Raw genomic sequence first — 17732 nt, 5'->3', positions numbered from 1 at the left:
TGGGGCTATTAAATATTAGATCTCTTACATCTAAAGCGCTAATGGTTAATTAACTTATTACTGATCAGGAGTTTAATATACTTTGTTTAACTGAAACATCTCATCTCATTATCTCTAGCCGCTTTATCCTTCTACAGGGTCGCAGGCAAGCTGGAGCCTATCCCAGCTGACTACGGGCGAAAGGCGGGGTACACCCTGGACAAGTCGCCAGGTCATCGCAGAGCTGACACATAGACACAGACAACCATTCACACTCACATTCACACCTACGGTCAATTTAGAGTCGCCAGTTAACCTAACCTGCATGTCTTTGGACTGTGGGGGAAACCGGAGCACCCGGAGGAAACCCACGCAGACACGGGGAGAACATGCAAACTCCACACAGAAAGGCCCTCGCCGGCCCCGGGGCTCGAACCCAGGACCTTCTTGCTGTGAGGCGACAGCGCTAACCACTACACCACCGTGCCGCCCTAACTGAAACATGGATTAAGCCAAATGAATATATAGCATTAAATGAAGCGAGTCCTCCTGGATACAGTTATATACACCAGCCTCATGGGCGGCACGGTGGTGTAGTGGTTAGCGCTGTCGCCTCACAGCAAGAAGGTCCAGGTTCGAGCCCCGTGGCCGGCGAGGGCCTTTCTGTGTGGAGTTTGCATGTTTTCCCTGTGTCCGCGTGGGTTTCCTCCGGGTGCTCCGGTTTCCCCCACAGTCCAAAGACATGCAGGTTAGGCTAACTGGTGACTCTAAATTGACCGTAGGTGTGAATGTGAGTGTGAATGGTTGTCTGTGTCTACGTGTCAGCCCTGTGATGATCTGGCAACTTGTCCAGGGTGTACCCCGCCTTTCGCCCGTAGTCAGCTGGGATAGGCTCCAGCTTGCCTGCGACCCTGTAGAACAGGATAAAGCGGCTAGAGATAATGAGATGAGAGATGAGACACCAGCCTCGCCTAACTGTCAGAGGAGGAGGCGTCGCAGTTATTTATAATGATTATCTAGGTGTAACACACAAACCTGGTTATAAATGTAATACATTTGAAGTTCTTCATACTAATATAATGTATGTAGCCTCGAAAAATAAGTCTACCCAGTTAATTCCATTACTTATTATTTACAGGCCCCCGGGGCCATATTCTGAGTTTCTTTCTGAATTTGCAGATTTTCTCTCAGATCTGGTTATTTCCTTAGACAAAGCTTTAGTTGTCGGAGATTTTAATATTCGCTTCGATAACCCAGAAGACCCTTTGAAAACAGCATGTGTCCATTTTAGATTCAGTAGGGGTTAATCAGAATGTCATAGGACCGACCCATAATGGTGGTCACACCCTCGATCTAATACTAACATTCAGGTTAAACGTAGAAAATATAGTCATACTTCCACAGTCTGAAGTTCTCAGATCATTATCTCATCTCATTCAAAACATGTCTGAGTAATAATATATGCACCTCACCACGCTACTGTATTGAACGTACATTCACAACAACTACTGCACAGAGCTTTATAAATGATCTCCCAGAGTTATCAACTTTGATTGGGTCACCATCAGCCCTTGCAGAACTTAATCAGGCAACTGAATGCTTAGTCAACATCTTTTCTTCTCGCTTTCCGTTACTGTAGTCGGTCTTTCACGTTTCATTCGCACACTCACATCCTCCATTTTTCTCTCCTGTTTCAAATTTGTATCCCACAATGCCTTGCGCGAACAGGGAAAGCCCACCACGTCATGCATGACATATACCCCTTTTCCACCAAATCAGTTCCAGGGCTGGTTCGGGTCCAGTGCTTAGTTTGGAACCGGGTTTTCTGTTTCCACTAACAAAGAACTGGCTCTGGGCTAGAAAAACCGGTTCCAGGGTAGCACCAGCTCTTTGCTGGGCTAGAGGAAAGAACTGCTTACGTCAGCAGGGGGCGGAGTTGTTAAGACCAACAACAATAGCAAGATCACAAGAGGGCGCCATTTTTAAATAAGCGACGAGATATCATGGATGCAGTAAAGCAGCAGTGACCCATTATTGTTGTTGCTGCTGCTGCTGCTTCTTCATGTTGTTGTTGCGTCGATGTTCGCGCCAAGGTTTATGCAAACACAGCGACGTAACTGACGTATACAGGGACGTAATGACGTGGCTCCCTTTAGCACTACAAGCTATGGAAAAGCAAACTGGTTCTCAGCTGGTTCTCAAGTTGAACGAGTTTCTACTTTCCTGATGTTGCATTTGGTGAACTTTTACTCATAAATTACTTTTTTGAAGTTATTTTTATTGGGTCATGCAAAAACCTCCCGCACCCAACATCACCTCACTTTTGATAAATACATGTATATTAAATAAATCATGATTATAAAATAAATTCATTGAAAGATGTGAAGTACTTTTTTATATAACAAATTGCTTAACAATTCATCTCATTCATTATCTCTAGCCGCTTTATCCTGTTCTACAGGGTCGCAGGCAAGCTGGAGCCTATCCCAGCTGACTACGGGCGAAAGGCGGGGTACACCCTGGACAAGTCGCCAGGTCATCACAGGGCTGACACATAGACACAGACAACCATTCACACTCACATTCACACCTACGGTCAATTTAGAGTCACCAGTTAACCTAACCTGCATGTCTTTGGACTGTGGGGGAAACCGGAGCACCCGGAGGAAACCCACGCGGACACGGGGAGAACATGCAAACTCCGCACAGAAAGGCCCTCGCCGGCCACGGGGCTCGAACCCGGACCTTCTTGCTGTGAGGCGACAGCGCTAACCACTACACCACCGTGCCGCCCTGCTTAACAATTGTTATAGTAATAATTATAATTGTTAATTAATACAAATTTAATAACAAACAATTATAATTATTATTACAACAATTGTTAAGCAATTTATTGTTATATAAAAAAGTACTTCACATCTTTCAATGAATTTATTTTATAATCATGATTTATTTATTTAATATACATGTATATATCAAAAGTGAGGTGATGTTGGGTGCGGGAGGTTTTTGTATGACCCAATAAAAATAACTTCAAAAAAGTAACATATGAGTAAAAGTTCACCAAATGCAACATCAGGAAAGTAGAAATTTTTTTAAAACACTTTCACAGTCATAACCCTATTCTGCACTTTACACTAATATACAACCCCGATTCCAAAAAAGTTGGGACAAAGTACAAATTGTAAATAAAAACAGAATGCAATAATTTACAAATCTCAAAAACTGATATTGTATTCACAATAGAACATAGACAACATATCAAATGTCGAAAGTGAGACATTTTGAAATTTCATGCCAAATATTGGCTCATTTGAAATTTCATGACAGCAACACATCTCAAAAAAGTTGGGACAGGGGCAATAAGAGGCTGGAAAAGTTAAAGGTACGAAAAAGGAACAGCTGGAGGACCAAATTGCAACTCATTAGGTCAACTGGCAATAGGTCATTAACATGACTGGGTATAAAAAGAGCATCTTGGAGTGGCAGCGGCTCTCAGAAGTAAAGATGGGAAGAGGATCACCAATCCCCCTAATTCTGCGCCGACAAATAGTCGAGCAATATCAGAAAGGAGTTCGACAGTGTAAAATTGCAAAGAGTTTGAACATATCATCATCTACAGTGCATAATATCATCAAAAGATTCAGAGAATCTGGAAGAATCTCTGTGCGTAAGGATCAAGGCCGGAAAACCATACTGGGTGCCCGTGATCTTCGGGCCCTTAGACGGCACTGCATCACATACAGGCATGCTTCTGTACTGGAAATCAAAATGGGCTCAGGAATATTTCCAGAGAACATTATCTGTGAACACAATTCACCGTGCCATCCGCCGTTGCCAGCTAAAACTTTATAGTTCAAAGAAGAAGCCGTATCTAAACATGATCCAGAAGCGCAAACGTCTTCTCTGGGCCAAGGCTCATTTAAAATGGACTGTGGCAAAGTGGAAAACTGTTCTGTGGTCAGACGAATCAAAATTTGAAGTTCTTTATGGAAATCAGGGACGCCGTGTCATTCGGACTAAAGAGGAGAAGGACGACCCAAGTTGTTATCAGTGCTCAGTTCAGAAGCCTGCATCTCTGATGGTATGGGGTTGCATTAGTGCGTGTGGCATGAGCAGCTTACACATCTGGAAAGACACCATCAATGCTGAAAGGTATATCCAGGTTCTAGAGCAACATATGCTCCCATCCAGACGACGTCTCTTTCAGGGAAGACCTTGCATTTTCCAACATGACAATGCCAAACCACATACTGCATCAATTACAGCATCATGGCTGCGTAGAAGAAGGGTCCGGGTACTGAACTGGCCAGCCTGCAGTCCAGATCTTTCACCCATAGAAAACATTTGGCGCATCATAAAACGGAAGATACGACAAAAAAGACCTAAGACAGTTGAGCAACTAGAATCCTACATTAGACAAGAATGGGTTAACATTCCTATCCCTAAACTTGAGCAACTTGTCTCCTCAGTCCCCAGACGTTTACAGACTGTTGTAAAGAGAAAAGGGGATGTCTCACAGTGGTAAACATGGCCTTGTCCCAACTTTGAGATATGTGTTGTCATGAAATTTAAAATCACCTAATTTTTCTCTTTAAATGATACAGTTTCTCAGTTTAAACATTTGATATGTCATCTATGTTCTATTCTGAATAAAATATGGAATTTTGAAACTTCCACATCATTGCATTCCGTTTTTATTTACAATTTGTACTTTGTCCCAACTTTTTTGGAATTGGGGTTGTAAAAAGAAGTATACACAACATATGTGATACAAAACATCAGCTCCAAAGAAGAAGAAAAAAAAATGTAGACTCAATGTAGGCACAAAAACCTGCTCCAGGTTATAGATTTCTTCCTGGAATAAAAGAAGAGCAATTTACAATCAGCTCCAATCCAAAATAAACCAGTCCAAGAGGATTTGAGTCCTCCATGATGTGGCCTCAGTGCTGAGTGTAAGCAGACCCTCAGCACTGCAGTGTGTGTGTTTGTTTGTTTCAGGGGTCAAAATAAAGTCAACATGAAGTCCAACTCGACTTTATGAGAACAAACTAGAGTCCAGCTGAGATGTCTAGAACACACCTGGTGAACTTGTGATGTGTTTATTAAGATGAAAACAAAAACAAACCACTCAAGAGATCACCAACTCGTCTACTGCTTATTATGGACGCAACCAAGATCCCTATAAACATAAACAACAACAACACAAGCTGCAATACTGTACAACTCTCCAACATTCAAGTTGCACATACATCTCCCAGTACAGTTCTGAAATTAGTGAACGTTTTAGAAAGTTTACTTACTGAATCTTGTTCCACCTTCTATTCTTTACCCTTCCTTCTTTCTTTTTTTTTTTTTTCCTTCCCTTACCCAATACTGTAAACTTGCCTGTTTGAATCAATGCACACCATTAGATTCCCCCCCACCACAACCGTTTCCTGTTAAATCCCGCCTCCGGCTCAACGATTGGTTAACACTTTATATGCGTATCTTTTAACTGGTTGATATCGTGTGAGTAAAACGTACTAACCAATCGCTGCGCAGGAGGTGGGATTTGCGTCGAAAAAGAGTTTTTTAATGTCCGATATTTCTGTGACGAAAGAAAAGGTTTTGACCAATCAGAAGAGAGGTCTTTGAAACGCCCATTTGAGGAGCTCAGAAGCAGAGCTTTGTTGAGCGCTTTCCAAGGTGAGTGTGGGGTAAATAAAACAAAATAAGGCGCATTATAGTCTAATTCTTATTGTAATTACGGTTTTTTAAATTTATGTAAGATTTACATGCAGGTTTGTGGCGTGTGGAAGGGGTATTATTGTTAATATTTATGCTATAGTCGTATTGACCGGTTAAAATGCTAATGCTAACTGATAATATTGTACTGTAGATATTAGCAGGGCTCGCGCGTGAGCTTCTGAAATTATTAATTATAAGTTATTTAAGGTTAGACTGTACCGCTGAATAGCGTAATTTCTTTAAAAATAAAATATTTCACAGTAATAATAATAATAATAATAATATATTGCTAATAATTAGTTTTTGTATTGGAACTAGAGCGGCGGCTACAATTATCGACACCTTAACGATTTTTTGACCGTTGCAAAAATAGAAAAGACTTTCAATACATAAATTGTGCATGAATAATTACTCAAACTTCCACTGAAAAAAACCCCAATTGATTCCCGGTTACTCAGTGTATCAGATCACGTGACACTGTTCCACAATTATCGACACTGTTCCATAATTATCGACACCGTTCCACAATTATCAACATCGCATCTCCCATAACCCGGTACGGTACAGAACGGGACGGAATAGTACCGTAACATATTTTAATGTGTTATCACATTTTATTTTTTCGCGGTCCTGTTTCCATCAAATCGTGCACTCTGATTGGCTCGCGAGCGGTCCGGAATCCTACGATACGGACCTTTAGCGACTCGTTCGTTCACAACAACAACATGCATAGTATCAATTTTTTGTCAACATTTATTTTCGCATTTCTCAGTATAATGGCATTAATTTTACAACATGGATAGCGATAACGACAGTGTTCACAGCGAAAGCGAGTTTTACTACCCCGATGAAGACGAAATAAAAGAAAACGTTTCAGGAGAAAGCCGAAAACCGTAACTGTTGCTAACGCCGAGCAAATCCAGCAGTTTATTGAGGAGCAGAAAATGCATCAAAAAGACGCCCTACGACCTCAGTGTCTTTGGGAAGTTCTGTCGAAACCTAAATGAAGGTCGAAAGGTGGAAGACATACCTGGCGAAGAACTAAACATGTTGCTGTGCAACTTTTTCATGTCCACAACAAAGAAAAATGGCAACGTGTACGAGCTGTCCTCGCTCACGTCTTTCCAGAGAAGTATCCAGCGCTATCTGAATCAGTCTGGCGCGAAACTAAATATCTTCATGGACCCCGAGTTCAACAAGTCAAGAGAAGTCCTTGTGGCCCGTAAATGGCAGTTGGTCGAGGTTTTCGCGAAGGGAAACAGTCCACAAGCAACCAGGGCGCATTTTTGACGAGCTTGTAGCAGGTTTGTTCTAAATATGGTTTCCCTTTCAGGCACTCTCATTTTCGGTTAGAATTTGGTAAAGAAAAAAAATTAATATATTATTTACCAGCTTAAGGTCGGTCCGTATCGTGAAATACCATGACCTCGGCCTTGAATACTGACCTCGGCCTAGGCCTCGGTCAGTATTTTCAAGACCTCGGTCACGGTATTTCACGATACAGACCGACCTTAAGCTGGTAAATAATATATGATCAAAGAATATATGACAATGATACGTGTGAGTACATATGTTATTTACCATCTGGGAGGTCCATATTGTGAAATACCGTGACCGAGGTCTTGAAAGTACTGAGCGAGGCCCTCTGGGCCGAGGCCAATATTCAAGGCCGAGGTCACGGTATTTCACCATACGGACCGACTTTAAGCTGGTAAATAATATATTTATTTTTTTCTTTACCAAATTCTAACAGGGGCGGCACGGTGGTGTAGTGGTTAGCGCTGTCGCCTCACAGCAAGAAGGTCCGGGTTCGAGCCCCGTGGCCGGCGAGGGCCTTTCTGTGCGGAGTTTGCATGTTCTCCCCGTGTCCGCGTGGGTTTCCTCCGGGTGCTCCGGTTTCCCCCACAGTCCAAAGACATGCAGCTTAGGTTAACTGGTGACTCTAAATTGACCGTAGGTGTGAATGTGAGTGTGAATGGTTGTCTGTGTCTATGTGTCAGCCCTGTGATGACCTGGCGACTTGTCCAGGGTGTACCCCGCCTTTCGCCCGTAGTCAGCTGGGATAGGCTCCAGCTTGCCTGCGACCCTGTAGAAGGATAAAGCGGCTAGAGATAATGAGATGAGAATGAAATTCTAACAGAAAACGAGAGCGCCCGAAAGGGAAAACCGAGCCGAGGCACCATTTTGAATCCTTATTCACGGCTGTAATGCAAATTGCTTCCTCCTCGGTATACAAGTGCACTTCCATGGCAAGAAAAAAAACTACATTTTGCCGCCTATGTAGTCCCCTATTTATACAAATAGGAGTCATTCAGGATTCAGCCATGTTTTTGCTCGGCGTTAGCAAATTACAGGTTTTAGCTTTCTCCTGAAATGTTTTCTTTTATTTCTTATTCCTCAGGGTAGTAAAACTCGCTTTCGCTGTGAAGACTGTCGTTATCGCTATCCATGCTGTAAAATTAATGCTGTTCTCCTGAGAAATGCTGGCAAAAATTTATAAGATTTTTCATAATCTTATAAATAAATCTTATTTAAAAAAAGATAAATATTGACAAAAAATGCTACTATGTTTGATGTTGTGAACGAAGCGAGTCGCCCACTCTCCAGCCAATCAGAGCGCAGGATTTGGACCGCAAAAAAAAAAAAAAAAAGATGTTAAGTATGAAACCCCTGAATATTTAGAAAATGTAACATTATTGTAATGTACCATCTCATTCCCGTTCATCCTTTCCGTACCGGGTTATGGGAGATGCCTATCAACATCCAGATGATTATTTATAAAATAATCGGTATGTGGTATTAAGTTGACAAAACATAGTTTTTTCTTTAAAATTTGTTTTATATAGACTTATATTTAGTACAAAATATCTTTTATATAAATATATCGATGTCTGTGTTTAGGCAAATGAAGTAATTCTAATGTTTGTAAACAAATGAACTGATAATGTTTAACCTGTGTCAAAATCTTTTTGTTCCACCTTCTAAGTATTTTTGTAGATCCCATTTTGTTAATCATTCGCTGTTGTTTGTATTAATTTCTAGTTTTGTAGTTTACTAATAAATATCAACAAGCAATTGATATTGTAACCGCATGAAACTCCAGGTCAAAGGTTGCATCTCATTCGTCGAACCAAAATATAAAATGTCTACTGATATTGTAATATGTGGTAGATATTTACAACAAACTGCAAAAAAAAAATTCTGAACGGAATAGAAAATATCTGAATATTTCAAGCATGTAATTTTTTTTTATATGCTCGGGATTTAATTCTGCTCTAATTCTATTTATTGCAATAGGATTCCAAATACTCTATAAACATTCCATTCTGTTATGAATCAGAAAAAATTTATTATAAATCACAGCACTTCTATTTTTTAAAAGTACTTCATCTACAACAATGTTACACCAACTGTTATCGATCCATAACAGTTGTAAATGTCACTTAATTCCACAGGGTGTCTATAATGGTGGACACCAGTGAAAGTGATCGCTATTATCGACACCTCACGTGACTCTCAAACGTGCGTTTAGATACAAATGGCGACTGTCAAATGAAAGAGTAAGAAACAAAGTAGGTTTCGACAAGGAGATCATGAAATATCGGTGAATTTGATCAGTAAAAACATATCCGTGATTTTTCCACCATGCTTACGTGCGATGATAACGTACAGGTTTTCCTCAAATTGCTAATTGTGCTAAAAAAAATTTCCATCTCAGGTAACGAGCTGTGTCATCAGACGACAAGATCAAAGGGCGAGGGGGGGGGGCTTATGGTTCATTAATAACCAGGGCTTTGAACCGGTTCAAGGAACGAAAACGAAAACCGGGAACTTTTTCTATTTCACATGGAACAGAAACGAAACCAGAAACTTTATTATTTTTTATGTTCCGGAACAGAAACGCTTATTAAAAATAATGGTAACCGGTTAATACCGGTTTTTATTTCGTTCCTCAAAGTTTCCGTAGCCTACAAATAAAAAAGCCATTCTTCTCCTGCGCAAGTTTCTATGACCCGCTGGGGTTCACTTCCTGTGTGACGGTCGCTGACTGAATGGAGAGCGCGGGAAGGTGGACTACTATCACGTCTCCATGTGATAATAAGTGAATTACTGAGTGTCTGAGCAAAGAAGAGCCTGAACGTTGCAACCTTTCCTATTGGCTGTTTGTAAAAATGTATCAATTGTTGCCCTTCCCACGGGAATCATCGCGGGCTCAAGAGACGAGACCTGACGAGTTAGTTCGTTGGTAGCAGAACAAAATGTCTGGACACAAATCGGGTTTTCAGAAAAGGAAAGAAAATAAACGGAGGGTCGAAAATACAAAAAAGGAGGCAGAAAATGCAAAACGAGTTTTAAGGTAGGACAAATGGTTACTTTTCTGAGGCAGCCCGCCGTGGCTGCCTGCAGGCTTATTGATTATAGCCCATTTAGTTAAAATAGTTGATATAAAATGTTTATAGTTATGTGATGGTTGTCCTAATTTAGACTGGTGTTTTTTTTGGGGGGGGGGCTTGCGCGATGTTGCACCCGGGTCCAGATTAGGGCAGAACCGGCCCTGGCTACATTTCAGGTGTAGTTTGTTTTATGTATGTATGTACTTGCATAGATGTGTACTTGGTCTTCCAATATGGCGCCTAACAAAATCTCGCGGCGCGGTGACGTCATGCGGTAGCCCTCTATAGAGCCTGACTAGCCTTTGGTAACACACTAAACGAATTATCTTTCATTTTTGGCACTTTTTCTGTTTGTGTAGATGGGAAGACATACTGAGAATCCAAATCGCCAACATTTGAAATAATAATTGTTTTGAATTATTTCTTGTCTTCTTTAATGAAGGTTGTAATAGAATTAGCCTACATTTGGCTTAAGCTGGATGAGACAGAGACATAATTTTATAGCCATTTGTTAAACAGCTGACAGGGAACGTAATTAACCGTTCCGGGAACGAAATTTTTTTGTTCTAACCGGTTCGGGAACGTCTATTTAATGGTGGAACCCAAAACCGGAAACATTAAAATTCCGTTTCTGTTCGGAACGAACCAATAGGAAAAAAATTCTGGTTCAAAGCCCTGTTAATAACCAATAATAACTGTTGGAACTGAAAGTCACCTTTGTAAAATTGTGTTTTATTGGTAAATCTGAAAAGGTGTAGATAACTAGCCGCCGCCCTAGTATTCTTTTTTTTTGGGGGGGGGTTAAAGTATAAAATCTAATCTGAGCCCAGGAGTTATCACCATTTTATGAAATTCTTTTTCAGTATCACGTTATTATTAGGTATAGGAGAGAACATGTTAATGAATGCAGGATATCTTAAACTAAATATCTTGGTTCTGAATAAAGAAATTTTTTAGTTTTTAGATAGAGATACATAAATTGACATGAGGAGCCAACCTTTTCAGGGATATATAACATGACGTCATTCAGCCAGGTGGGTGGAGCTTAAATAGTTTCGAATAATAGGTTGTATCTAGTCACGTGAGTTTTGCTTGTGAGGTTACTTCCAGTGAAAAGTGATCAGGCAAACTGATTCCAGAGTAGAGGCTGTTGGTCTGGGTAACATCGTCCAAAAATCCCTGTTCAAAAATTAATATCCCGTTCAGAGACTTGTGCCTGCATGTTACATCCCATCTGTGGAGTTTATGCAGTAGCCAACCAGAACCAATCTGGCCACAGAGAGCTAGTGAAACCATCTCTGACTATTTTTGCAGTTTAGAGGCCAATACACAGTCAAGATACCTTCAGAAAGTTGCTGTTTGCAATGGGATAGATCCTTACACGTTAATAAAGAAGGATTTTTCCTACGAGTTGGAAAACTGTCCATCTGCTGAGTTCCCTGACATCTCAAACTAGCTGGTGCTGCAGACATCGTTCTACACGGACAAACAGGTGAAAACCTGGAAGAGCATGGAGGCGTACAACTTTTTATATGTGACTGGGTTAAAGATCTGGGGATCAGGACACTACAAGATAAATCCTGTATCATTTTTACCCGGGTAAGTGGGAATTTCTGGGCTTTTTGTCCGCATCTTCGAGATGGTTGCTAGGATGCGACAAGTTTTAGTATCGGGTGTGAACAAACCCCAGCGGCTCAATTCTCAATCCTCCCTGATCTTCTCTTCCGGGTAAATCATTCACAAAGGTCCACAGAAACCCCTTTTAAAGACCTGGGTATTATGTGTATTATATACGCATTAGTTTACAATATGGCGACCACGATCAAACGGTAAACAAAAACACATGAGGACTTAAGCGTCTCCTGACCTTCAGAACATCACGAAATGGCGAGAAAAGTCATTTACGAATCCAAACGAAACAAGTGTTGCCAGGCAAAACAAACCTCGCCAGGTAGCACTTATGATGAATGTGAAGGAAGATATCGTGAAAAAAAATAGGTACCCTATGGGTCCATGTGGCTACTGCTTATAAAGAAAATTGTTTTCTGATCCCATGTCCATACAGTAAATATTAGGGTTGGGCGGTATTACGGTAAGAAGGTATCCCGAGGTATCCAAAAGTACCAACGGTATCGGTCTCATTACCGTCATTTTAAAAAAATATATAATATCTAAATAAATATGGAGTACATGAGGTCATAATATAAAATAATAAATTGAAGATCATCCCGAATAACTGTGTGATCGTATTTTCACTAATTCTATCAATTTCCTAAAGAAGTTCTCATCGCGTGCAGGGTTGTTTATGTCGTTACCATGGCAACCCTGCGTGACATTGGGAGTCTGACAGAAAGCTTCGCAAGAGACTGAGACCGCGGTTGAAAGATGGCAAGTCAAGATAACGAGTTAGTGGCAAAAAAAAAATACAACATCGGCAGTGTGGCAGTATTTTGGTTTCAAACGAAAAGGAAGAGCCAGCAATAATGTAAATGACCGCGCAAAATCGAAAAAAATCTAATATGTCCCCTAAGGCACACCATAGCCTGGGGTACTCCACTTCCACGAGATCTCTCCAATGAGTTGTGTTTTGAGTAGGTTACATGAGTAACAACAAGGTAAAATAATATAACGTATGACATTTGGGATGTGGGTAATAAACGTTTGAAATGTCATCTACTGAAGAAACGGAAGAAAACATCGTAGCGTAAACTGTTCGGTTTCTGGTGGGAATTAGCAATGCGCTTGCTATCTTTGTTGGGTGTGTTAAACCGTATGGATTTAAGTGGAATAATTGTAAGGAGTTATGTGATCAAGACAATGTTCTAAGCAAGGTAAGGCCATTTGATTATTAATTTCCCCGCCATGGCATGACGTGGGCCCATATGATTTTGCCTTGTGCAGCTATCACGCATTTGAATTAGGTTCGCCTCATTTGCGCTGAAGAATATGGTTTATCGCGCAGTCTAAACGGGGTGTTGGTTGATTCTTTTTCTTTTTTTTATTTCCCATGCTTGAAAGGGTATGATCCTGCTCATCGTGTATTTTTTTTGATGGAGTAGGTGAAATAGTGCTGCAAATGGCGTTTCAACGCAGACATGTGTAAACGCCAGTTGAATGCTATTTTCAAGATGAAGGAAGAGTTGCGTGATGCTTTGAAATATCTCTTAATCCATTCATCAATGCACAAAATTCGCTTTGCTGCTTAATCCATACCACAATGCACATAATTCGCTATGCTGCTTTTAAATAGTACATTTGAGGCATAGGCGCAGGTCTGGACAAGGTCCGCCGGTATAGGCGCACGTTACACAGTAGGCCGAAACAAAATATTATTTTTTTCTCGGTAATACCGTATACCCCGGGAAAACACAGAGACAGTTTAAAGGTATCAAAATTTGGATACCGCCCAACCCTAGTAAATATAGCATATATATATTTACTCTATGAGGCAGTAGCCACAAAAATGAAGCGTAATCCAACAATGAACAATTTAAAAATCACAGAAGTAAAATATACCAAGTGTCTGTACTTTAGATTATTCTACTCTTACCTCTTACAGTTTTCGAAACTGAAACCTTCACGCCAAGGCTGTCATGCACACGCTGTCGCCATGACCAAAACTCCTATTTCCCGGAAATGGCCTGGCGCTAGAGCTCAGTGGAACGCACTTTCCCTCTGTAATAAGCATAAACATGTCTGAAAGTGATTTTCTTTAGTCTAGTCTGTAGCAGGCGAGGCAATAATAATAAATCAACAGAGCGGGAAAGATTTTATCAGTGGGGTTTAAAAGTGGGCGTGGTCAAAACCCTTTCCTTAGCGTATGTGAACGAACCAAGAAACCATCCAGTTACAGCACAGTGTATGCAAATGAGGCAGGTAGTGATCCAATTAGCGTGTTTGTGGGAGGAGTCTTTCCAAGGCAGCGCTCCTGCAGTCTGAGCTCAGAGTTTTTTGGGTTTTTTTTTTACCTTTTTGGTCAGCGTGACCTTGACCAGATGACCCTCAAAATGTTGGAGGTTCTATTTGAGACCAATGCCCACCTATCCTGAAAGTTTCATGAAGACTGGTCCAGCCGTTTTCCCGTAACGATGTTAAGAAAAGAAGCAAAGAAACCTGACTGAAAACAATACCTCCCCCCACTTAAGGCCTCTGCATGCTCTTGCGACAAGGCTTTCGCAGATAGCTTTTCGCAGACAGTTGTAATTTATCGTTGAGCGGGGAGTAATAGGCGTGCGCGATGTTATTCACCGCCACAATGCAAGGGGGCGCGAAGTCGCGAAATCGCTAGGAGTAGTTGGTGGGTGTGGTTAGTGGAGTGTTTATCCTCCGGTTACTTATAATGACTAGAACTGGAGTCGTATAGATGTACGTACTTCCTCACTTCCTCGATCAACCGCTCTTCGTGCTGCTCCATCTTCGCTCGTGTTTTTAAAAATGGCGGTCGTGAAAACAAACCAAACCGGGAAAGTAGGGAAGCGGAAGTGCGTGTACAGCGGATGTAGAGTGGACCAATCAGAGCCCTCTTGTCTGCGGCGCTGTCTGCGAGGCTTCTGCGGTGGTCACAATTTTTGGGAGGTGCGCGCAGAGCGTCTGCGAAGGTGGGGGGGCTACGCAGACACTGTCTGTGACGCTATCTGCGAGGACTGGGTTGTCAGCATAAATTGGCCTTTACTCCGTCGTAGGCGAGGTAATAAACTGGAAGAACTTACAAACCTTTCACAAAGTGATCACTGCAGTTCTTCGACTCCGCTCGCTTCCATTGCAGCAAAAGGTTTAAGAGCCACCTTTCTTGTTGTCTTTTGGTAAAATCATTTGCTCTTTCACCCTTTTATTACTTCACAGGGGACCTGGAAAAAACTTTTATCAGTTTCACTGTTTGTTTGATTCAAACAGCCCAAAACAAAGCAAGCGTAGTAGCCTAGTAAACTAGACCCACCCGCCTAGCGGCCAAAAATATTTTTGCCTACGAGTGGGTCTAGCCTCGCACCATATCAACAAAACACCCCGGGCATCAAATCGTGCCCGCCAATCACAACGCAAGGTTTTTGTTTGGATTCTTTGGGCGGGCTTTTGCAGGAGTGACGACAAAGCTGCGCGACGCTGGAGAAAGTGCAACAGGAAAGATGGCTACGGCTAGTGAACAGCGCTAGTTTGACTCCGCTTTGGAATCAGTTTTAGAAGAATTAGACTTGGAGTTTTCGTTGAAACATGAGCAGGAAGAGGCTCTCCGCTCATTCCTTTTCAAGAAGGACGTTTTCGCTGTTTTGCCGACCGGCTATGGCAAAAGTCTGATCTACCAGCTGGCTCCGCTCGTAGCCAAAAGGATGGGGCTAGTTTGTGTAGTACGAAGAATTAATAAACAGCTTTGAAACATTACTTTTTGATTAAATTTAAGGGAAATTATTTCACCAAACACCACTAAATAAAAATAAAAACTCTCAAAAACAGTTTAAGCAAACCCTTGAAAAACACTTGAAAAAAAAATGTGTATGTTAAGTATGTGGTACAGACTCCAAACTTGTGGTCATTCTCTTCAAACTTAATATCTAGAACCTGTTTATTAATTAATACGCATTTTGAAAAATTATTTATTTCAAGGCCTCCCCCACTGCTTTCTGTCGCTCTGACTACATCACAGTCAGTGTTTCGCTGATTGGTCAGAGCGTTGGCCTATACGCACAGAGACAGATTGAAAGACAGCGGGTTGTTCCTACCCACACCCGTCGGAAATGTCTACGACCAAGACCAGACTAAATATTCACATTTAGTCTGGCTTGCCAGGCTACAAGCGTAGTTCATTTTAACGACTAGCAGGACGCCTCAGCGATGGGAACACTTTGTGAATGGTGCGCTCAGCTGACCACCACTTCATATCTTGCATATCTAATGGGGCAGATGTGACCTCAGATGCAACCCACCTATAGATTTAATATATAGATTTAGGCACTGACTAAAAGCAGAGCTCCTGTCTGTTTCTGGGTTGTGGAATTTTCTTATATCATAGCCAGCCTCTTTTATTTTATTGCTTTACCGTTATATCGACTTTTATCCAAAAAGTAGAATGAAGAAGAATGAGTCGGATTTTTTAATCGAGAATCACCAAAAAAATAAAATTTCAGGCATGATGCGCGCTCGTCGTGCATGGAGATTTTCCTGCCATGATTGGGTTGCCTGTGATGGTAGGCACGCAAGTATGCGACACACAGTGACGTCGGGCAACAACAGTGACAAGTTACTCACTACTATAACTGTCCCGACTACTACTCTACTTTACACTTCACTAGTTGTTGGGTTTCCTGTGGTGGCAGGCACGCACGCACACACTGGACCGAATCCATCAGAAAACAACTCAGTGGGTTTCTTTATGTATCCACACACTATGCCTATGCTCAGGCCTTTGGCCCACGCAGGAGCGCCGCTAAAATTTATTTAACTTTGCTTAAGCATATTCTTGGGATATCTTTTATGATTTGTAGCAGGTTTTCTTTTTTCAGGATTTGGAGTTAATGGAATATTGCTTGTTTGTTTGTCAGGAATCCTACCTGAACTGGTTGAAGAGGTGAATAAAGAAAATGGGGCTGCTTTCAGCCCTGACTCGAGGACTGGTCCGGGGAGCAGACCGCACAGCCGAGTTCACCAGCAAACGCGGCCCCAGGACCTTCTACAAAAGCCGAGGAGCTATGCCGACCGGAGTGGTCACCTCCAGCAGGAAGTTCATCCCTGTCCGGGAAATGATCCCCGAGTTCATAGTGCCCAATCTGGAGGGCTTCAAGCTGAAAGCATACGTGTCGTACAGGAGCCCGCCGGGTACAGAGCAGCCCATCACTGCCGAGAGCCTCTTCAACCAGGCTGTGGCTCCACACATCCAGAGAGACTTTGAAGCCGGTGCATTTGACCCACAGCAGCTGGACAAATACGGTTTGGAGAAAACACAGGAAGGGAAGCTGTTCAAATTGCATCCCAAAAACTTTGTACGTTAAATGTAGTGCTGTGAAGAGAAAACGATTTGGGATTTTTGCACGTCGAGATTGGTATGGTATTGTATTGTATTGCTGAAACCACAATTTGTATACAATAAATTAAAACTGACCTCAGAATACAGATTGGGTTGGATATTGGTGCTTTTAGTTCTAAAAACTGGACAGGAATATCTTTATTACCTCGTCCGGGACGGAGTCCACCAGGGGTCGAGGTATTGTTTTCGGTGGGGTTTCTTTCTTTGTTGTTTTGTTAACGATATTACGGGAAAACAGCCGGATCAACCTTCATGAAACTTTTCAGGATAGATGGGCATTGGTCTCAAATAGAACCTCCGAGGGTCATCCAGTCAAGGTCACCAAAAAGGTCAAAATAGTTTTTGTTGTGGCTACTGCCGCGTATAGAGGCGCTAGCCACTACGTCATCATGCTGTAAGAGTGTAACAATCGCGCACTGCGCATACACGTATTCCAATTCAAATGGCCGGTGAGCGTATGCAATTCGGTTCACCATTCAAGTTCCCCAACATCTCAAACTACCTGGTGCTGCAGACATCGTTCTACACGGGGCCATCCTTAAAAAAAAAATCAGTTTCCTGTCCACCGGGTGAGCAAAAAAATTTTCAGTCGGGAGGGAGGGATTTTTTTTTTT

At 41.8% G+C, this 17732-nt stretch overlaps 2 protein-coding genes across 2 annotated transcripts in view; one reads left to right on the top strand and one right to left on the bottom strand.

Annotated features, from left to right (window-relative positions):
* Window positions 1-5375, bottom strand: part of pnpla7b (patatin-like phospholipase domain containing 7b) — a 192217-nt gene extending 186842 nt beyond the window's left edge. Inside the window, exon 1 of the mRNA XM_060907369.1 lies at window positions 5283-5375. The gene's annotated coding sequence lies outside the window, so the exon portion shown is untranslated. The remainder of the gene's footprint in view (window positions 1-5282) is intronic.
* A 221-nt stretch (window positions 5376-5596) lies between these two features.
* Window positions 5597-17204, top strand: mrpl41 (mitochondrial ribosomal protein L41). Its single transcript, XM_060906688.1, has 2 exons — window positions 5597-5667; window positions 16637-17204. The coding sequence occupies exon 2, from the start codon at window positions 16676-16678 to the stop codon at window positions 17081-17083; it is 408 nt and encodes a 135-aa protein (XP_060762671.1). The 5' UTR covers window positions 5597-5667; window positions 16637-16675; the 3' UTR covers window positions 17084-17204.
* The last annotated feature ends 528 nt before the right edge of the window (window positions 17205-17732 follow it).

The sequence above is a fragment of the Neoarius graeffei genome, chromosome 24, assembly GCF_027579695.1.
Source record: "Neoarius graeffei isolate fNeoGra1 chromosome 24, fNeoGra1.pri, whole genome shotgun sequence".
Classification (NCBI taxonomy): Eukaryota; Metazoa; Chordata; class Actinopteri; order Siluriformes; family Ariidae; genus Neoarius; species Neoarius graeffei.
The sequence above is the reverse complement of the archived record's forward strand: the minus strand, read 5'-3'. Positions and strand labels throughout refer to the sequence as shown.